The sequence below is a fragment of the Lissotriton vulgaris genome, chromosome 2_2, assembly GCF_964263255.1.
Source record: "Lissotriton vulgaris chromosome 2_2, aLisVul1.2, whole genome shotgun sequence".
NCBI classification, from domain to species: Eukaryota; Metazoa; Chordata; class Amphibia; order Caudata; family Salamandridae; genus Lissotriton; species Lissotriton vulgaris.
Window position 1 is genome coordinate 12,339,220 of NC_141688.1, and position 23,151 is coordinate 12,362,370.

The window sequence follows — 23,151 nt, forward strand, 5'->3', positions numbered from 1 at the left end:
TTTGTTTTTGCTTGCCATAGGATTCTGTGCTTTTTACCACTGCTAACCAGTGCTAAAGTGCTTGTGCTCTTTCCCTAAAATGTGGTAACATTGGCTTATCCACAGCTGGCATATTTAATTTAGTAATACGTCCCTAGTAAAGTGAACTATATGTGCCCAGGGCCTGTAAGTTAAATTCTACTAGTGGGCATATAGCACTGGTTGTGCCACCCACTTGAGTAGTCCTTTGAACATGTCTCAGACCTGCCATTCTAGAGTTTAAACTGCTATGCTGACCTGGCAAGTTAAACCTCTTGCCAGGCCCCAACCTTCCTTTTTAATGCATATGTCACCTCTAGAGTAGGTCTTGGACAGCGCAGAGGGCAAAGTGCAATGTATTTAAAAAGCAGAACACTCATAGTTCTACTTGTCCTGGTAGTGAAAAACCCTTATATTGTTTTTTCAGTACTGCATGGCCAATATCTCCTACTGGGTAACATTGGATTAACTTTTTACATTTTATAAGCATAATATCCAAATGGAAAGATATAACTGCTTTATGTTTGGTGTCTCTGGAATTCTAATTGTAAACCCTTGTTTATGGTAAAGTTGAATTTTAAATTACAATCCTGAAAATGGCACTTTTAGAAAAGCGGGCAGTTTTTTGCCTTAGTCGTTTGGTACCTGAAGGCTGTCTCTGGTCACCTGTCTGAGTGTAGTTGAAAGTTGGGCTCTGTGTATTCCAATTAGACTGCCACACACAATGGGAGGTTAGGTGTGACTTGATGGGCCATATTTACAGGATTGGAGGGAGGAGCTGGCCACAGCCTTACTTACACATAAATAGGCTCTGTCCTGTCCACAGAGGGCTGCATACCCTCATGTAGTAAGTCTAGAGCCAGGGCAGGAAGAGCGAATGTACACTTCAAAGGCATTTCATTGAAGTCTCTCCCATTTCAAAGATATCACTAGATATACATTCTGAACCTCAGACATCACTACTTCATTACAATTCTGGACCTGTGGATGCTCTGCCAGGCTGAAGTACTGCTGTGCTGCTAAAAGGACTGCTACTCTGTTGCATTCATAATTTGCTGTGCTGACCTGCTGCCTTCTGCCCTATTGCCTGGGGTGAGAAGCACTGCACCTGCATCTCTTGAACCTAGAACCCAGAGTGACTCCAAGAGCTAATTGGCTAACCTCCTGATATGAAGCCTCAGGGGTATAAAAGGCTTCCAACAACCTTGCATCTGCACCTCAGCATCCTTGAGCAGAACCGACGCATCACCTTTGCGGCGTGGATGGGACTGGTCGCAAAAGACTCAAATTGCTGCTGCCTTCCGCTTCTTGGGACCAACATATCACCTTGAGAACCACAACTGCGCAATGCTTTTTCCTGGAGCCAGCTACTCCCATCCCTCGTTGACAGCAGCCTTAACAACGATGCTGAAACTCCACACCGCAGCTTCACCGCTCATTGGAAGCGATGCATCTCCTTTTTTCCTCAACACCATGTTCGTATGGCAAGATTTGTGAACAGTATCCTCAACGTCCACACATCATGACCCAGCACCTCAGCCTGGTAGTATCTCAGAACCGACACATCGCCTCTGCTGTGCGACACATCTTCAATGCAGAGCCATACAATGCTCCATAACAAGGTTTTAAGGTACTTTGTTCAGCGGGCCTAACTAGGTCCATGTATCTGACCCAGGTTCTATTGCAGTTGGCCTGTACTTGTGGCTTTGTCCCAATCCAGTGTGACCAGATCTCCCTCAATTATGCTTTGAGAATTTGGTGCTATTTTTCACTTTAAGCTTTAAATATTAATATCAGTTCTCCTAATTGGATATTTGTAATTTTGGTCTTGTTGTATTTATAAAAGTTGACTCTATATTTCTAAATCTAGTGTGGGATGTTTTTGAGTGGTGTTTTCACTGTTTCACAGTTTAAAGTGTTGCACAAATACTTCATACATTGTCTCTAGGTTTAGCCCGACTGCTCTGTGCCAAGCTACCAGCAGGTGAGAGCAGGTTCATTTAGAGTTTGCCTGCCTCGTACCCTGACAATCATAGTGGTTGCTGCTTGACCAGAGCTTATGGACCAGTCAACCAACAACTCAAATTTTAACAATGGTCTATAGCAAAAGGTATTTATAAATGCAAGAGACCAAAAACATCACTACACAAGCTGTCAACTCAGCAGGAGACCAGTTTTTCAGAGGCCAATGATCTTATCTGTTTCCAAGGATACCTAGTTCTCACATTGCCATCTTGCTGGTAAAAGCTATTTGAGTGCTTACCTTTCATAAAGATAACCAAGATGTTCAGAAATTCCCTGAAGGAGAGGTATCCATTTCCATCTTCATCGGCAAGAGAGAACATGGATTCCACAAACATGGACTGTGGCTTCAATCCGAGGGACTCTGCAAATTCTGTCCGGCTAAGCTCACATTTCAAGGCCTCTTTCACTTTCCGAGAAATTTCGGAGGGGAACCTTGTGTTGTCCGACTTGTCAATGTTCAAGACCTGTTGTTTTGTAATGAAAAAGTATGAATGAATGCTTATTAAATAGGCCACCCCAGATTCCACAAACATGACAGACCTGCAGAGGAAGGGCCTAATATCCTACTATCTGTTAATTTAATTAGATGTAGGGTATGTCCTAGGATATTTCAGTGACTCTTGTGGGGTATGAGGCAGCCCAATATACCATCCTTTGACTCTATTTCTTTTGAACGATTGACAACGAAAAACAAATAATTTGTTTGTCTTATTCAACCTTGACTAGACAGAATTCTGGCAGTAGATGAACTTTCATATTTAAGTATTCTATCAAAACTGTTGTTTTGCCTCTCCCAAATCATATGTATTTATTCATTATTTTGACGCATGTGAGCAGTAAAGAGGTCCTCGGGTAGCCTTATCCATTTTAAAAATCTGTTAAGGACTTGGGAGCCCACTGTGACAGATCCTGAGATACTATAAAACAAATTCATGGAAAGGCTGCAGACCACTGCCTAGGCCTTAATTGGAAGCATGACAGTATTCACTAAATTGACAACATTTGCACGTGAAAATGTATCAAGGATGGAGCTGGAAAAAGCATGTTAATGACATTGATTCCTAATCTACCATTGTCATGATAGGAGGATGGCTTGCCTCAATTTAGAGGGTCCTAGGTCCTGCGAACACCAAAATGGAATGTATGGTCATATCTGGACTGCAGCACACAAGACTAGTGTAGTCTTCTAGGTGAAGATTTGTTTGCCATTCAAACTTGAGTACCTGTGCAAAGGAGTGTCTGAAAAAAGTCTCCAGAATCTTGTTTCTCTGCCTCTTGGTGACAGCTTCCTTCAGCAAGTTATGTTCCTTCAGTAGGGAGCAGCTGAGAGAAAGACCCTTGCTGCTGAGATGCCTGAGGAACCCTTCTCTTTCTTCCTCCCCGTTGAACAGAAGAACCTGATATGGTCAGAAATCATGTAGAAAAAGAGAACATTTGAATGGGAGTACAGCCAACACATGCCTACTATCTTTTATTATGGTAAACCCATGTATAGATTAATCACATGTATCTCAATATTAATGTTGTTCCCAGTCTCTCACTTCAAGACAAAAATGAGCATTCATTTTACTGCTATCTAATTAACCCTGAATTATTTACTCATGTAGTTAAGTTAAGAAAAAGCCAAGTTAATAGTTTACAATGAGACTGAGAAATTTTGCATTCTAAGAAATATGTGAGAATGCTTCTCAAATTAAGGATCAAGGTTTTTGAATGGCATCTGAATGAGCTTTACATCGACTCAGTGTTTGGCTTTAGCTCAGTGTAATTAATATAACATTAACATTATTAACTCTGCAATGAACCAGGGATAAATTACAGCACTTCCAATAACATCCTTAACAATTTTGATGAGCAGCATATGAGATTATATAGCTACAATGCTCAGGAAATTATGTGCAGGGATATAGGTAGTTGGGTTATCCAGTACGAGGGAAGTATTGGAGAGACGGATTTGGTCATACAGACTTTAAGCTCAATATCGTGTGCTTTTAACACCTGTTTCAATGTAAGGCACTGGGTGGCTCCTAGATAATCGAGAAAAGGGTACCTGAGTAAGTCATCAAATATTGGAAAAAATCAGAACCACAATATGGTGCAATGAGATCTAAATGCAGCTAGGAGAAGGAAGGTGGGATATTGTAATGGCTAATGGGAAGTGGCAGTGAAATTAAAATGAATGGGTACCTGGGGACATGGTACCTGGGGGCAGTGGTGGTAATAACTCAGAATAAAAGTCTAAGTAGTTTCAGGTGTGAGAACTATGGATTTGATATCAGTATGGTGAGTTTGATGAGCAATGGAGGAGGTACTGATGATATGGGGGATTAAAACAGAGAATTTTGGGTGGGAGAGGAAGGCATTTTAGGGGAAATCTACTGGTAAGCATTGCACTAATCAAGTTTAAACACCACACATCACTTTTACATATTGGTGTGGGTTTTTTATGTTGAGTAATTGGATCCATGCGAAGTAGCAGGAGAGCGAACAATCAATTTGAGGCACTTGCTATTGTAAATTGAACGTGTAGGTTTTAAGCAGAATTGTAGTACTGAGGTAAACAAGATGGGTGGAACAGATAGTGTAGGCAGGCATGGAAGTAAATGATCTTGGTTTCTTAGGAGTTGAGAATTAGTGATCAGAAACCATTTATTGTTCGCAATAATTTGCGTTGGCTAAAATACAGGCCTCATGAGGAGCAGGGTCAAGAATGAATTGCAAATGGATGGGTCCAAACTGACTTGCATGGTGGACAATAGAACAGTAAGTTGGGATGATATCTGAGTGATTGCCAGGGGCTAGACAAATTGCAAGCCTTCCTTCCACCACCTTTTTGAGTTTGATAATATACACCATGTGATGATGTCACCCACAGCAGTAGTGTAAAGGAAGGCCACTGAACTAAACTATGAGATACATCACCTGATAGAGTGAAGAGCACCAATAGAAGCATAGTAGGGCTTTACCCGTAAGCCTTGTGCATTAGGGTTTTTAACAGCATTGAAGGCTGCTAAAAGATCAATGAGGATGGAAAAAAGGAAATATGACATTAATTAGCAGAGTGACAATGTCTGAACTGTGAGGTCTGTCTGAAGATTGGAAAAACCAGATTGTTAGTGAACTGAAAGAGAAAAGCTCAGAGGTGAGTAGCATGACTTAAAATAGTTCAAGATAAGGGGATAAAAAGGAGATGATAGTGTGGGATAGTTTCTAGGTTTTAATGTAAGAGAAGGAATTAAGTCAAAGTAGCATGCAGATTGGATCGTATCAAGAGCAGAGCTTTTTGCAGGCATCAAGGTTTACTAGTGTAGAAATTAACACAATTTTCACGAGAGAGAAAGCATTTGTCTTTTCAGTGCTTGTGTAAATGGCATCATCCAGGCTGTGTCAAGGGTCCTAGTTGTGAAGAACATATCTTAGGGTGTTGTGTGACCTGTGATATCTTGAGAATAATGTATTGAATATGTTGAAGGCACATGAGAGCTTGATATGGCCATGATGACAGTTACAACTGGATTGTGTTGTGGGACATTTTCCCCTTTAGTTATGGGTGTTTAACTGATAGTAGTTTGGGTGGGGAGGATGATTTTAGTTGGTCTGGGGGATTATGGAGTGATCAGAGAGGAAGTTGTCAACGGTGAGAGGTTAAATAGTTGTGATGATAAGGTGACAATGAGGTCAAGGGGTTTTGAAGATGGTTGATTTTTTTTTAAATCCATGGCAATGCTTTCGAGAAAGTGTTTAGTCAGCAGTTCTACTGAGCTATGTCCTTGTGCTCTTATTTCATGTCTTTTACACTCATCTTTGTGTTAAGGAAAAGTGGTAGTTAGTGAAGTCTGAAACTGCCATGTTGAAGTGTGCTAAGCAAGCAAACTCCCCTCCAATCCCCGTCTCCTCATGAGGTGTTCCTGGATATCTCTGACTGAGAAACATTCAGAAATGATTTGACCAAATGAGTCCATTTTAAAGGACAATTTTCCAAGCAATTTGGGTTGAAAGCCATATGCTTTACAGGCAGGTTTTAACAGGCACAAATAAACATTCCCATACTGCATGATCTGCCACACAAGGGAAAAATTCACAAATGGTTTTTGAGGAGATCTTTCCCCAATAAACACTGGAAAAATATACCAACAAGGCTTCTTGCACAACAATTTCTCAAATAATTTGGCTAAATTCTCTTTCGAATATTCTGAGTGTGCAATGTGATATTTTAAAGCATCTCTGTACATCTCAGCCTTGTACTTCCTTCCATTTTCTCCACTCCCCCTTCCAAGTAGATTATTTGTGCTCAATAAAAGTAAGAATCTATTTAGAGGAGAAAAATTGGAAAACTAAATTTACCAAGTTGTGTGCGCTATATTCTTGTTGGATTAAATAATAGGCACTGATCCCCCGAACATATTCTTCTGGGCCACACAAGTGTGATTTTTTTATTTTTTATTTCAATGGCCTCTGGAAGCTATCATCAGAATGTCTGGGTTCATATTTGACAGTATATGTCTACTAAGATGTAACTAAGAGGCTGGATTGCTTCAATAACCTGAGGAGAGGTGTGGTGCAGTGGCCAGGGCAGCTGAATTCAGAGCAAAGCGTTCATGGTTCGACCCCTGGCTCCAGCGTCAGCTCAGCTCAGCACCATGTGACTCTGTGCAATAGCTCACTTAATTTCCATGGCGTCCCCCAGCGCCTTGAGACCGGTAAGGGTGAGTAGTTTGCACTTTACAAATACAGATTTACATTTTACAGGAGTCACCAGTGGTCTACTGTTTTAACACAATCCGTTCCACATGTGCACACATGTGAGGGCTGCATATGTGAGACTACTGTGGTGCATAGCCCAGTAACTGCGCACAGGTGGCCAAGTGCATAGAGGAATGTGAAGGATTAGCTATTAACCTATAGTAGGACTCATAATGTTAATGTACACTCATAGGGAAAGTCAGTGTGATTTATTGTTTTGTCTGTAGTGATACTTTATTATGCACATGGGGGAAAACTTCCTTAGAGTGCAGTTTCACTTCCTGTTGGCTTACAAAGGTCAGTGACATATCAAAATGGGGTGGAACCTGTGCGAGGAAGTTAAAGGCCTAGTCCTTTTGTCAGCCTGCTGTGCCAAGTTAATTACATTTCTCCCTAGCCTCAGGAATATAGTCCGCCCCACACAAAAGGAGCAATTAACACCACTTCCCTCAACGTCTGTTGAGGGAAGGGGGTAGGGATAAATAAATGTGCATCTGTTAATTACTTGTTACCCTTCACCATAGTTCAGGACAGCCCAGGCCCACTGAACAAAGACGGATAACTGGATCCAACACAGTAGGGGGCTCCTCTTTGAACTTTTGGTGGCCAAGGCCCTGGCAGTGATGTCAGGGAGGGGCAGAGCTGAGCCCCCAGGCTGTGACCAGTTACTCCTGGATGACGACATCTTGAGCTGTCCCAGCATTCTGTGCAGGGGGATTTGGACCGGGGGGGGGGGGGAGATGATATGGCTTGGCTTCAAGAACCTTCCATCCCCCTTTAAAGCATCTTGCACAAGGAGAAGACTCTCTTAAGGTTGGTGTATTGGTACTCCATGCTGCTGGACCCTGGGACCGCGAACTCCTAGTGAGCCAACCCAGTGGCCAGTGAAGCTGACTCCCTTACAGGCCCTGAGGACCAGTTGTGGAAAAGACGTGGACTTCTGCATACAGAAATAAAGAAAAGTGGGAAGGCTGGCATAGGCAGCCAGGAGAAAATGCTCTCTATAGATGTAACCACTTTGAAGGTGAGGAGGTCTGCTACAACTGCTCCTGGTGGCCAGAGCTTGCCACCAGGAGTAAAATGAGCCCGATGTTGTCCAAATCTATCCAACGGAGTCAGAGCTATATAATTTTCAAGATCAGCACATTTAACCTTTTTATTGACTATGGAGTGCATGGGGCTTTGCCTAATCTCCTTTCCAGTACAGCCTGGATATACCAGGTGTCGGGTTGGTGCACAATATATTACCCAGGTGGGCGCGTGCATGGGTACCCTCCCCTTTACTACTTTTGCCCCTTGGAACACACATGCACCCGGTGGCCAACGACACAGAGAGTGATGAAGCATGTATTGGCATTTATATAGCGCACTACTTACCCGTAGGGTCCCAAGGCGCTTCGACCGCTGCGAAACCCTTCCTGGCTTCCCTGAGAGATGGTCCCTTAATGGGTATCTCCAGGGTGAGACCAGGCATCCCCGGCGGTCTGGTGGGGCCGTTAGTGAAGATGAGGCAAGCTGATGCCCAGAGTTGCCGAGTGTGATCGCTGATCAGAGTGGGCACCGAGGCGAGAGAATTATCGAGTCCGCTGACCCTGGTCCAGAAACCTGCCGCGCCGGGAATCGAACCCTGGTCCCGGGCCGTCCTCTGCTCTCAGGTCTGCCGCCTCTAACCAGTGAGCCACACCGCCCTGCTCCCCCAAGAAGAGGAGATGGTTGCCTGGGAACCCAAATGTAGTCCTGGCAACAGCAGTGTTGTGCCTGACCCCTGCTCCTCGTGCCCATGGGGAGAGGGGTTGACACCAGAGATGAGATCTGCATGCCTGCAGGAGCAGGCAGAGGATAATGGTTGCTGGCTCCCGCAGGGAATGGAGGAGATACTGCTCCTGTACAGGTAGGCGGAAGGGGCAGCCAGGGGGTAGACCCCCAGATCTGTCCCCAACCAGTGGAGGCATGACTGAGGTGTCCCAAGTGGGACTGGGCATGCCTGCCTTAAGGACAAATCAGAAGATAAGCTTTGTGGCTCTCCCCTGCACAGCAAGATATTTACTGTTCCTGTTAGAAGCGACCCATTATGCTTTGTGGGGCAGGCTTGCTTACATATTCCTCTTGCCTTGTGATGGGCCCAGAACTTCAGGGGCACCACCAACCCATTTAAAAATTAATTGTTGTGGGGGGCTGTAGAAGTGGCGGCAGCCCTCTGAAGTAAATTTGGAACAACTGACCCTCTGTTTGAGGGGTGAAGCAAACCATGACTTAATTTCCACACAGTTTTTCAAAGCATTCCCAATGCTGGAACTTCTGCTAAACAGGGGCTAGTTTCATGATTACATTTATTGTAGGGTGAAAGTATATAAGGGTGGTACAGGGCATGCAGTGCACCCGAGGGAGGCCATTTATGTTTCTGATTTTGTGATTAGAAAGTGATGTCCTCTAGGGGCTGTTTTTATGCTTGCATTGCATTCAATATGATTTGAAAGTGTACAAATAGTACCGATGGGTTTTAGTTTATTTTAAAATGCTGTAGTGATACAATAACGTTGACAGTGAATACTGATCAAGGTAAATATGTGTAATTGATCATAATAAGTGCATTTATAGATGATTAATATTGATTATTGCAAAATTATGGTGTTTTTAACCTGATGTTTGATAATCTTCAACCTTTGACCAAGCCAATAGACGTACCTTTTTTTTTTATGACCCTTGGGGCCGGCAGAGGGGATTACACTGTGTCATCTATGGTATTTTCCATTGCTTGGTTCCCAGTCTGGGAAATTGTGGTCCTATCACTTGTGAGGCCCAAACTACTAATAACCCACATTTCTACAGATGGACAGCATCTAAACCAAGAATAATTATTAAAAGAAGGGACTAAAAAATTAGAGGAAGATAATATATTTTTATTAGATTAACCCGTTCAGTGCTGCGTACGTCCAACGGTCATCGCGTGCACTACCTCGCTAGACGTTGGACGTCCGGATCCTGTTAGCGCAATCGAACGTCCGCACTGGGGCGGAATTTGCGGCGCGCTTAACGGGTTAAAATTGAAAGAACATTTTATTTGGTTTGCGGTTTTGATGAGGTACTCACAATATTATGTTCCTGCACCCCCACTTCAATTTAAACTATCGGACCTAAGACTCTGCTTCTTATCCTCAGCTGATCCTTTGTTTGCTTTTATGCATACTAACATATGACTGTAGGCTGTTTATATTCTTAGTTATGCTATAGTCATGATAGAGTGCCTTTGGCCTTCATAGGCATATAACAGCAGGTATTTTAAATTGTACTAGTTGAGTTGTATATGTATTACTAGCAGCCCGTCCCGACGTTGTCCGTGTATGAATTGCTGCCGGCCAGCAGTATATTGTTTTGTAGGATTTCGTTTTGATAGCATCTGTGAAAGGCCTGTGAAACGCTCAGATTCACAGTGCACTGCTGATGCACTTAAGAGTGCGCGTTCAGTAGTGTGTGAACTCGAGTTTCCCTACTTTATTTTTCCTTGCAATATTATATAGCGCGAACTCGACAAAATGGCATGAGCACAATTTACATTACAGAAGAACACATTCATTTGTGGTAGGCACAGGGAGACAAAGCGACTTGCCTGGAATCACAAGATGTTGAGCTGATGCCAAGATTCGAACGTAGCTCCCCAGCTCTAAAGTTCGCAATTCTAGAACTTGTGGCGGGAGGTGTGTCTAAAAGTGTATGTCGGTGCTGGCCATCAATGTGAGAGACCTGTGCATTTTTCAAATCGGTGGTGAAAAAATATGAGTATGTTGCTGGAGATGTAGGCCGCTGTGTCACCAATGTACTTACCGGGGGAGGGTAAACACCCATTATTCCGCAACTTCTTTCGGCATACCATCACTCCGCATACTTTCATTACGAAAGTACCATAACTCCGCAATGCCATTTTAACGCATGGTATTAAATTTTATATGTTTTTACCACGCATACATTTACAACGAAATTCGTTGTAAATGCATGAATGGTAAAAGCATGTTTTTTAAAATGTTTGGATAAGGTAAGTATGGGTATAGGGGTATATGTTTTGGGGCTCTGAGGTATATGTTTTGGGGTGTTTGGGTATTTTAAGGGTTCAGATATAGTTTTGGGTTATGGTGTACAGGGGTAGTTTTAGGGTTTAGGGATAGGTATGGGTTTTGGGGTACAGGGGTATTTTTAGGGTTCAGGGCTAGGTTTAGGTTTTGGGGTATATGGGTATTTTTAGGGTTCAAGGGTAGGTTTGGGATTTGGGGTACAGGGGTATTTTAAGGGTTCAGGGCTAGGTATGGGTTTTGGGGTACTGGGGTATTTTTAGGGTTCAGGGCTAGGTTTGGGTTTTGGGGTACAGGGTTATTTTTATGGTCAGGGCTAGGTTTGGGTTTTGGGGTAGAGGGGTATTTTTAGGGTTCAGGGGTAGGTTTTGGTTTTCGGGTACAGGGGTATTTTAAGGTTTCAGGGCTAGGTTTGGGTTTTGGGATACAAGGGTATTTTAGGGTTCAGGGGTAGGTTTGGATTTTGGGGTACAGGGGTATTTTTAGGTTTCAGGGCTAGGTGTGGCTTTTGGGGTACAGGGGTATTTTTAGGTTTTAGGGATAGGTTTGGGTTTTGGGGTACAGGGTATATTTATAGGGTTAAGATGGGTTAGTGTTTAAGGGTGTTGGGGTATTTTAAGGAGTAAGAGTGGGTTATGATTATGGGGTTCAGGGGTGTTTAAAGGGAGCAGGGTGGACACCCGGAGCTGGAATGTACAGAACCTGGGGAAAAAAAACAATGAAATATTGGGCACAACGCTCGTTTTTTTTTTTTTCTGTAATCCAGCGCCCCGCACAGGCCCACGCACCCAGCACACCCCCACAGCACACAATATGAGACATGGCATGAAGGGCAAAATGTACCACACACCCCTAGCGTTTGTCACGCCCCCCAGCACACGCCCACAGCACAACATAGGCACGCCCACAAGGGACTACTTTGCTGGCACAGTTCTTTTACCTTTTAAATGTATATGGTGGGCGTCTGCATAGCCTATGTCCTTCTGCTGCAACTGCCCTTTCCAAAGCTGTATTGGGTGTTGTGATTGGTGCTGTGGTTCCTGAGATTACCCGCCTCAAAGGTTTGGGCTCTCTCTTTATTATATTAGTATAGATGGTAGAAGAATTCCCATTAATTTTCTTTCACATTGCATCATTAATCAAATATGTATTTTCCCTCTATGAATGTGCGAATCACTTTAAAAACAGTACATTGGGGCAATGTGGTCAAGATGGCAACCAAGTAGGATGTGCCTGCTCGTCACTACATCTTGCCAAATGGACCCATGGACAGAGCCTTGAGCAGCAGGATTGCATGGACTGGTAATAGCCCTCAAACGGTGGCCCAAATTGGTGGCTACCCAGCAGGGAGCGGTGAAGGGAGGAAGTGACCGATGCCCGCCGACGAAGCCAGGGAGAGTCACAGCACATTGAGAATGGGTCGCGGAGATCAAAGAGAGACCGAAGTGGAGCACCCCCAAGAAACTCCACCAATTACCGGAGGGAGAGCACCTCCTACAACTTAATATTCCAGCAGAGACAGCACCAAAGGAGACAGCTTCCCTTTACAACGTGCCTCAGAGCCGTTGGTGAAAGCGCCTGGCACCAGGCATAAGTAAGCCTGGGCGGTGGTGGCGATGCAGCGAGGTGGGCCTGATGAGCAGCCCGAGCAGCATGGAGAGCTTTGTAGAGACTCTGGGCCGACCCCTAAGGCAGCCTAGGTGCTGACAGAGGCGGCTGCATCAAGGTGGGGAGAGGCAGTCTGCAGCTTGGATCCGCTGCATTGAGGTACCACCAAGAACTGCTGCCCATACATTCCCCGCAGCATAAGCCCAGTAGACAGCGGGCTCTGATTATTTTAAGTGAAAGACTGCTTTGGAGGGACACAGTTGTTTTGGGCAGCCAGGGGCGAAGTCAATGATTTATCTCAAACTGGGACATCAGTAACTCTTGTGTAGGGCTGACCCCCACACTACCCCTGGGTGTCCCTAACCTCGATTTACTGACTCCCTGCGGACTCTGCCTCTATCGGCCCGGGGAGAGGGAGGGCAGGCTGGCGGACCTCTGTACCGAGCAGCACACCGGGGGAGACCAATTAGAAGAGGGGGGAGAATCAGCCTGTTAGAATTGGACATACCAGTCGCTGCCGGACTCCCTTTGAAGTCAAGAGACCCAGGAACGGCTACAGCACTGATCTGGCGGCTCGTTGAATTTCCGTGCATAGAGGTCCAATAAATCCTGGATTGTCTACAGGGAAGTTCGGGTGTGATCGTCATTGAGCCCTGCAGGTGGGTCCCTGGTGAGTGGTCATTGACCGGACCAAGAGACTATGGCAAAAGAAAGACAGGTGGTCTTACCCACACTGGGGGAAGATTCAGCCGGCACGGCCTAAACAAAACCTTCCCTCGTTTGTATGCTGTCCCTTGAGTCATTGTGGACACACTGAGCCGAGGCAGGCATCGCACGGTGTCTGTGGGCACCAGAGGGGAGGTGGAAAGTACCGAGCCGCTAACACCCGCTTCCTGTGGGCCTGACCCAACTGTATTATTATGTTGTTTTCCGGGGTGTTTCCCTCTCCTGCACTCCCCAAATGAGTCAGTTAGTTCTGCTCTCCTGCAGCCCACTCGCCCACATGGAAGTATGCCCCACTCCGCCACTACAATGCCTCTCTCATTCTCCCTACAAGGCATCTCCACAGCAGCATACCACATGGGTACCAAAGCCCCAGCCATTTAAGATACTCACCTTAAATGTTAAAGGGCTTATTAATCCACTGAAATGCCAAGCTGTACCTTTCTAGAACACAGGTGTGCATATTTGCTTCTCCAAGAGACCCACCTCCTACCAGGTGACACACATCAGCTTTGCTCCAAAGCATTTCCTCAGCAACTTTTCTCCTCTCTTTCCACTAAATCTGCAGGTGTAGTTATTCTGGCATCAGCCTCATTTCTGGGTATATTGGGCCCTTAACAAGTCAAACTCAAAGAGAGATTAGTAGCGCACTCCTTCCAGGTGGGCTTGCACTCTCTCACTATTGGAACTATCTACGTCCCAAATGATAAACAAGAGAAATTCATTCAATCAGCGGTAGCGGAGGTCAGCCTTTCCCCCCCGACAGATTGTTAGTGATAGGAGGAAACCTGTACCTGACATTTGATAATGCCCTTGACAGATTGGACCTACGACATGGGCAGTCAGGTGCATTATCGGGGGTGCAGGGGGGAAACAGAATCTGCAGAGCACAGGACTAATGGACATCTAGAGTGATGTGCAGCCCACTTCCAGGGAATACACATTTTACTGCGACTCTCATAAAACTTATGCCAGATTAGATTACCTCCTAGGCACTCCCGCCTTCAGTTCGTATGTTACTCAGGTGGATATACTCCCCTGCAAGTGGGAGAGAGAATCACTAAAACCTTAAAGGATTACTTAAAGATAAACAACACCCCAAGACTTCAACTGCAACCCTATGGAACACCTTGAAGGTGGTAGTAAAAGGGGGATTCATAGCCGTTTCAGCTATTGGTAATAAAATGAGTTAAGAGAAGAGGCTCCTTCTTACGGCTTAAGTGCAAGAATTAGAGTGTACTCATCAGCGAACCGGAGCCCCGGGGGTCTGGAGGAAGCTAGAGACGGCACGCATTCAGCTGGCTGCGCTAGACATAGATAGAGCAGACTATGCAGCGCTTAGGCTTAGACACACCTTTTATGCAGGAAGCGACAGAAGTGGGAGATTATTGGCTAATAGATTGTGAGTGCATAGACATGCAGGTAGTATTGCCTCATCTTTGCATCCAATGGGGAGCTATGTGAGTCTGACCAGCAGATTACAGATGGCTTCCACCAATACTAGTCGTCTGTGGGGTTACGTCCTTATTGATGGCCAGATTGGACGTGTGAAAGTTTATTTAAAAAAAGGAAACAATCTGACCATCTTTTTTGTCTTGCGGCTATTTATTTAGCCAGATTGCAGGCCAATGTTTGTATATTTCTTAGTCCCAGTTATTTCTTCACCCTTGTTTAGGCAGTTAATAACTTATTTTATACCTTTATGTACAAGCCTGAAAACAAGCGAAACACAATTCAGTTTGAGATAAATCATTGACAACAAACAATTCACATAATAAACAACAGAGTGTTTAACGCTATTGGAACATACTCGCAGATCCCCCAATCCATGTTACCGGCCTCAATAGTGGTGATCCCCAAGCCTGGGAAGGACAAGAGACTTTGCGCCTCTTTTAGACCGACCTCTTTACTCAACACAGATCTAAAAAATGTACGGGAATTTTAGCAAATCGACTGTCCCCTCTTCTCCCTGATCTAATTGAACCAGATCAGGCAGGATTTATTCCGGCCTGCTAGTGCGTGGACAACACAAAGAGACTGCCGCACATAATAGATAAGGCAGGGAAGTACGCTATCAAGCGCATCCTGCTTTCTGTAGACGCTAAGAAAGCGTGTCACAGAGTTCACTGGCCCTATTTAAACCCTTATCCACTTTGGATTCCCTGACAGATATATAAACTGGGTGTTCAGTGGTTACAATAAGCTGATGGCTTCTGTTAGAGCGTATGGCTACACTTCTGCTCGTTTTCCGATTCGTAGAGGGATCAGACAGGGGGGTCCTCTTTCCCTTCTATTGTTTGCCCTCTATATATGGGTTTGCCCTCTATATGGAGCCTATGGCTCGGAGATTATGAGACGATCCACATATGATAGGAGTGGCCTTCAGAGGAGATAGACATACCCTAAGTCTGTACGCTGAAGATGTGATCGCCTCTCCAGAGGTCCTCCAGATCTCCCTCCCAGTGTTTATGGACAAGCTAGAGAGGTTCTCTCATGCCACAGGCTTCAATATAAACATTCAGAAATCAGAGGCCTTTAGCCTTTCACTTAAAGCCTCTACGTTAGAGAACCTTCGCAATCCATTTCCCATCCAAATTGGCTCAGGACGAAATCCCATATCTGAGTTCCACTGCATTGCAACTACAGATACGGGCACACCTTAGTTACTGGGAATCATACAAGCTTACCTGGTTGGGCCGCATAGCGGCAATAAAAATAACAATACTACCCAACATTTTATTTATTTTCCAAACAATGTGGCTCGAGCCTCCAACTGGTATCATCCACTCTCTTCACCAAGATATAGAGAAGTTTATCTGGGTCGATAAGAGACCCCGGATGCGCCGGGAACTAAGCTACAGACCCCCTGGAGAGGGGGGACTGGGGATTGCAAACCTTCAGAACAACGTTTACGTTGCACAGATATGATCTCTTGTAGAATGGTACCATTCTGAACCTGAGAAACATTGGCTATTCCCGGGGTGCCCCTATGGAGAATTCCCTACCTTCCTAGGTGAGCCCGTACCCCAAATCTTTATCTATCGCTGGTTACACAGACTCCCCTATTGGCACGGGACAAGGTAGCTTGAAAAAAGGCCTTAACAATGTTCCCATCTCCTCTGACGCCCATAAGCTAACCCCGATTTCTCAACTGGGATGGACATGAAAATCTTCCCAGAGTGGACCCGGGAGGACAGTAGATCTATTGGGCATTTTTTCGATGAACGCGGTCCCCTTACATTTGAGGACCTTCGCCCACAACAGGCCTCCCCGAGAATGAACAATATAGATATCAGCAAATTAGGCATTGGGTGAGGCAACCAAAAATTCGCCCACAAGAACAGCGCCACTTGACAGCCTACGAGAAATGGCTGCTAGCCAAATCACCTGACACCTGCCTAATAACAGAACTTTATAATTTGTTGAAGCTTCTCCCAGCAACTGTTAAATCCCCCAATCAGCGAAGATGGGAACACGAGCTGTGCCGGGAATTAACAATGCGAGAGTTTGAAGATATATGAATGAATGAATGAATGAATGAATGAATGAATGAATGAATGAATGAATGAATGGCAATTTATAGGGCGCAACTTAGCCCAAGGGCATCAAGGCGCCAGACAGAGCATGTATTAAAATGACAGTCTCGGGTCACCAGGTCCATGGTTAGAGATAGGCCTCTCGAAAAAGCAGGGTTTTCAACTCCTTTCGGAAGAGTAGAAAGGATGATTGCCCTACCAAACAGGGGGAAGGGAGTTCCAAAGTTTAGGAGCCAAGATGGAAAAGGCTCTACCTCCCCATTTAGTCTTAGAAAATCTGGGAATTAGGAGAAGATTTTTGGAGGAAGATTGAAGGGCTCTGCCTGGGAGATAAGGGACACGAAGAGACCTGATACCTTCTGGTCCCGAACCATGGATAGCACCATGGGCGAGACAGAGAAGTTTGAAGGCAATCCTAGACTGGACAGGAAGCCAATGAAGGTCTTTCCTGGCTGTGGATGCAGATGAACGCTTAGGGAGATTTAGAACCAACCTAGCAGCGGCATTCTGAATCATCTGTAGGCGGTAAATTAGACTCTTATTCATGCCTGCATACAATGCGTTACAATAGTCGAGCCTTGACAGGACCAAGGCCACAGTGGCCTGCTTCCACACCTCAGGAGAAAGATAAGATCCAATCTTCCTGAGGGTCCTGATGATACCGCAGCAGGTGGACACAGTCCTACTGACCTGAAGGTCGAAGGAGAGATTGGTATCAATCAGGACCCCCAGATTCCTAGCCGCGTTGGAGGGAAGAGGGCAGTCCCCAAGAGAGTCCGGCCACCAGTCCCTGGACCAGGTGTCATTGCCACCCCGAAGATCAAAACCTCAGTTTTTTCTCCGTTGAGTTTGAGAAAGTTTTGGACCATCCAACGAGATACCGCCACCATACAGGATCTAAATGTAAGGGCCACTACATTCGCTGGCTGTGTTAGGGAGACCATGATTTGGGTGTCATCAGCATACGATAACACTTCAAACCCAAAGGATCTCACTACCCTGGCAAGTGGAGCCACATAGATGTTAAACAAGATGGGACTTAAAGAAGATCCCTGAGGGACCCCACATTGCACAGGAGTGGCAGGGGACAAGAAGTCTCCCAATTTCACTCTCTGCTCCCTTTGATGGAGAAAGGAAGCTAGAAGACTGAGAGCGAGGCCACCCACACCTATGTCCCTGAGCCTAGAAACCAGGACGGAGAGAGATAGGGTATCCAAGGCAGCCGTCAGGTCGAGGAGCACCAGCAGAGTAACCTGGCCCCTGTCGACCTTCGAGCGGATGTTGTTAATCACCACAGTAAGGGCGGATTCAGTACTGTGGGATCGTCTGAAACCATGTTGGGAACTATCTAACAGGCTCGAGTCATTAAGAAAGGTGGTAAGATGGAAATTAAGATGAGACTCTAAAATCTTGGCAGGGGCCGGAAGCAGGGAGATAGGTCGGAAGTTTATAATAAGCTCTATAATATCTATTATAGAGCTAGACACACAGCTAGAAATGTAGCCGATATTGAGACAGCCACCAAAATTACCACTTATTGGTATCTCATTGCGCTAGGTTTCATAAGGGGAATCCAACCATACTCCCTCTGCTGGCAGGTAGGGGTGTAGGGCTCAGGGAACCTTGACGTATATCTTATGGGACTACCCAAACTTATCGGGGTACTGGGATCAAGTCATCAGCGCGAGAGATGCATGATTCGATGTACAATTTCCTCGCTTTCCGGCCTACATCCTCCTAGGACTACCCAACGCCCTTATGTTCCCTTTAAATCTCGGAGAGGCCAGCAGATAGGCCTGGCTCGTGGGGCAGCCCTACAACATATCCTAGCGTTATGAGGCACGGCCTGCCTTCCCACACATACTGGTTGGTTAGGCATGGAGCGCTCCTCTCTATCCCTTGCTAATCAGGGGCCTTCATTCCTACACCAATGGAAACCAAAAAATAAAGAAGGTCTCTGCAGAGTTTAACAAACTCACATGCCTCGAGTATCTACGAATTTTAAGCCTCACAAATCAGCCACAGACTGAATCTCAAGGGGTTGCATAGACATACACTGATGGGATGGGAGGTGGGACAGGGGATGGGCGGGAATGGGGGGGTAAGGGAGAGGGGTTTAGTTTGGGGGGTGGTGGGGATGTTATGTTTCCATTCCACGCATAAGCAGCTATTTGCATCGATGTGCATCAGTAGATACAAGGGGACTCATTTATGAGGCCATGCGTCACTTTTACGAAACCGGTGCGTCACTTATTTGTGATGCATCAGCAGCGTAAAAAATGTGCCTTTACTGCACCATATTTACAAAGTAACACATCTAGGTAGATGTGTCACTTTGTAAACCCCGGCGCTACATTATACCTACGCCAGGTATAATGTATGCAGGGGGCGCGTTCTGACGCAAGAAAGGGTCATGGCAGTGATGGAGTGAAATCTATAAGATTTCACTGCACCACTTCTAGGACACAAATGCGTACATTTCTTACGCCTGCCTCACTGAAGGCGTAAGACTGACGCAGGCCCTTTCCCATTGGGCTTGCCCCATGTGAAAGGATACATTGCTGGAGTTGCGTCACTTTTGTGACACACTCCAGTAATGCGTCACTTTTGCGCCATAAAGATACTTCAGTAATACTGACGTATCTGTAACTCCTTGCGCCATGATGCGTCATACTGTAAATATGATGCATCATTGGTGTCGCAAGGAGGACGCAGTGAAAAGTGACGCATTGCTGTTTACACGCAGCGATGCGTCACTTTTCATAAATGAGGCCCAAGACGGTTACATAAACGGAACATGCCCTTGCAGCCGCCTCTCTGACTGCCTTCAGCTTTCATGTATGAAACTGGCGTGAATCATCAAGTGGTAATGATTACTATCCATGCCTCAATAACATAGGAATTCAAATAATGTAATAAGCTGTGTGCATTAATATTAATAAATCTTTGTTCATTCATGATTGCCACTCTTCTTTTAGTAGCGGCTGAAATGTTTATGCACATTGTCTGCATGAGAATGGTTTGTAATCAAACCTAATAAAATGCAAGTTCAGCTTTCCTATGTGATGTGAGCTGTCTTTAGAGAAACAGCGAAGGGGTCTCTCACAGGTAATCCACATGTTCTCATTGCAAACACCCTCTGGGTAAGTTCATTGGAGTATTGCGTGTGGCATGGCTCTTTTCTATATAATACCTGCATGTTACATACACGACAGGCTGATTATATAACATGGCCGAATTAACTCATCGAGTATGTGTGTTGAAGAAATTGGCCTAAAAACTGGAATTCACTAATTGGTGATTTTAATAGAGTGCATGATCAATGTTCCTTTATTTTGTATTCCATGTCATTCTGCATTCACTCTAACAAGGCAGTGAAGGTTAAACTCTCTGTTCTCCGATACACATGTTGCAGGCACAGCTGCCAGACAAAGTGACCTTTTGTATATCCAAGAGCAGACGGTTATTTTGCTTGCCATCCCTGCATTTCTGCAAAGGAAGCATTGTTAGTGTACTGAAATAGCAACATGAGAGGGAAGCATGAATCTCAGGGACCTGCCATATGAAGCTATGCCAAGGTCTGGGAGGGGTAGGAGGGGTGGCACATACAAAAACCCATTGCTGCTGAGTACATACTGAAATATTGAATCCGGACTACAGACCAGACAGTAGCATCAGGTATACAGGATGCAGGCATGGCTTTGCATAACCATGTGCCCGCCCATGGTTCGGCCATGAGCCAGGGATTGGGAGACTGGGCATGTTCTCCACCCAAGATGAAATGCAGCCTGGGTAGAGAACATGCAAAGTACGCATGACTGTATGGCCGACCAATTTTTCCTTTATTTCCACTGCTGGAAGCAGCGGGGCGATGCTCCTCCGCCTTAGCTGAGGAGGCACCACTCCTGAAAGCAAGAATTGATCCTCCAAGCTGAATATATGACCCTTGTAGAAAACTTGGCTATTAGTTGAGAGGAGTGGAAGCGCCACTAAAAATTTAAACAAAATCCTTGTCAGGGTGAACCAAAAAAGTCACTAAATAACCCTGTGCTTAACCCTCTGAAAGCTTGGTACAAAGGAAGTTCAGGCATAACTTCGAGGCAATGTATAAAGTATTTAAGAAGCATTTAAACAGGAATAAAGTGAAAACTAACCAATAAAATCCTAAACGAATTTAGAACAACAGTGTGCAGTTTGCTAAATAAGATGATGCTAAAACAACAAAAAGCCAATCAGAAGAATTGGAGATATGATTTGGTTGAAGTTCTAGGTGACAATATTGCCAAAAAGAATAAAGAGCCACTCGTGGTTATCTGGGCGCACTGGATTGGGATAAGTCAGAGGCTGACCCCTATGGTGCATGGGTCAGATACAGGGACCAGGTTTATCACATGTAATAATGACCTTCTCAAGTACAAGGGATGAGCTGCTGTTGGGGGCAGAGGGTGCGAGGAGGTCACTGTCAGCACAAGGAGGAAGTTTGGTGCTGCAGATGGTTGCTGTTTTGGTGAAAACAGACAGTTATAGCTGGAGCTTTGCCTTGGCAGTTGACACAGGCTTTTGCTGTTGTGTGAATAGTAGATCCCACTGGAGCTTTTTGTTGGTGTTCATCATAGGTGTTTCATTCTTGGAGCAAAGAGTTCCTTGTGTAGTCACGAGGAGCTCAAAACTGCGGTATCTTCACCTTTTCTTTAGGAGATGTACATTTTGATGCCAGTCCAGGGTGCAGGACCTGGGAGCACCTCTTGGGGACCAGGACATACTTCAAAAGAAGACAGCAGCAGGACTTAGGCAGGTCCAGGGGGTGCTGGTCAGATGGACAGTTGTAGAACTCTGTGAGCTAATTGTGTCCCTGTAGTTCAAACAGGAGGTCAGTCAACTGACTCTAGGAGTCACTTCTGGGTAGCCTGGGATCAAGGAAAGCTGGGCTGCTCAAAGCATGCAGGTCCAATATTTCTTGTTAATACAACACAGTAGTACTTCTTCTAAATATTCCACAGTTCCAGGGGCCGTATTATATAAGGTGCCCCAGGGGCGCAATGGGTGTTAGCGCCCCCTTTGCGCGTCCCCAAGACACTTTGGTATTATAGAAGGGGAAGCAGACGCTTTTGCGTCCTGTTCTATAATACCAAAAGTGCTGGTGCACTTAAAGCTCCAGCACTATCAACAGATAGTGCTGGACAGATATGCAAATGAGGGTGTGCCCTCATTTGCATAGGGGCGTGCCCTCATGCAAATGAGGGAATTCCTTTGACTCTGCACCAGCGCCATATTACTGATGCGGGTGCAGAGTCAAAAAAAGCCCTCAGAAGGTGCACATTTAAAAGGTGGTGCACTGTCAGTGATCCCCCCTTCATAGCAGCCATCTGCAGGGGGTAAAGGGTGTCCCATGGACCCCCCAGACATCCCCTTGCAGGCGGGTACAGTCACTCACTGTGCCCACCTGCAAGGGGATCTCTAATCCCCTTTGAAAGAGCAAGCGGGTGCAACCTGCACTGTGAAAACACGGAGCGGCTTCTCCGTATTTTCCCATGAATGAGCTGCCCCTGGGCAGCGCAAGTTGAGTCTGCCCTTAGCGCATTCACCATAATATGGTGCATGGGTATTGTTTGCGTCCAGAGCACCTTTTCAAAGGTGTGCCAGGCGCAAACAATCCCAATGCGTAATACGGCCCCAGGAGTATTCTGATGAGAGACTTTGAATGTGCTACGTTTTAAACCTGGTGGCAACCTGTGTGTGGGGGAATTCCCTGGCCTACCCCCAAAACTGGTTTTGGTCATATCTTTCAGTCATCCAAATGATCTAGTTTGTCAAAGGCAAGGGCAGTCTGGTGTCCGGTTCCTTTTGTGTGCTGCAATCAGGGACCTTTGAAGGGCAATCAGGACAGGGCACAGCCCCTTTCCATCCTTCTCACCCCAACTCACACCTAGACCTCTTTTTTAGGTCTCGGCTAAAAACGCGCCAGAGAACTATAGCTGCCGGCTCAGCCGACAATGATTGGAATGTGGCTACAAGACCTGGCCACGCGCGCTGCATTCTCTATGGCAGCGTCGGATTTCGACCCGCGCCTTTGGATTGGGTCGCACCCGTGAGCTTGTAAGGTAGACAGCTCACGCGCACGACCCAATGCAAAGGTGCGCGTCGGAATCCGACGCGGCCATGCTTCTGAATGCTGCGCGCCTTGTAGGTTTCGTTTTTATGTATGTAAATACCCTATTGTCAAAGGTTCCACCCCATTAATGGAAAATCAAATGATGCGTAATCCCGCTGCCGACATTTGCAGTTTCGTGTCCCTGCTCTTAGTGCACCGGACTCTCTCACTCCAGATTCTACCCTCCCTGCACTCCTCAGTGGGCAGCAGGGTCACACACTACCTGCGCCCGTTCGTTTCCGTCTCGCAGACACATTTCCACTCCTCGCAGCAGCTGTGGAGG

General features: G+C 45.6%; 1 protein-coding gene across 4 annotated transcripts in view; it reads right to left on the reverse strand.

The window, feature by feature from the left end:
- LOC147728937 (dual oxidase 1-like) overlaps positions 1-23,151 on the reverse strand; it is a 992,769-nt gene that overhangs the window by 255,801 nt on the left and 713,817 nt on the right. For all 4 annotated transcript variants that reach the window (XM_086959175.1, XM_086959177.1, XM_086959176.1 and 1 more), the window contains 2 exons: positions 3,267-3,440; positions 2,282-2,507 (listed from right to left, as the gene is read on the reverse strand). In XM_086959175.1, the coding sequence (XP_086815301.1) occupies positions 2,282-2,507; positions 3,267-3,440 (400 nt within the window). The remainder of the gene's footprint in view (positions 1-2,281; positions 2,508-3,266; positions 3,441-23,151) is intronic.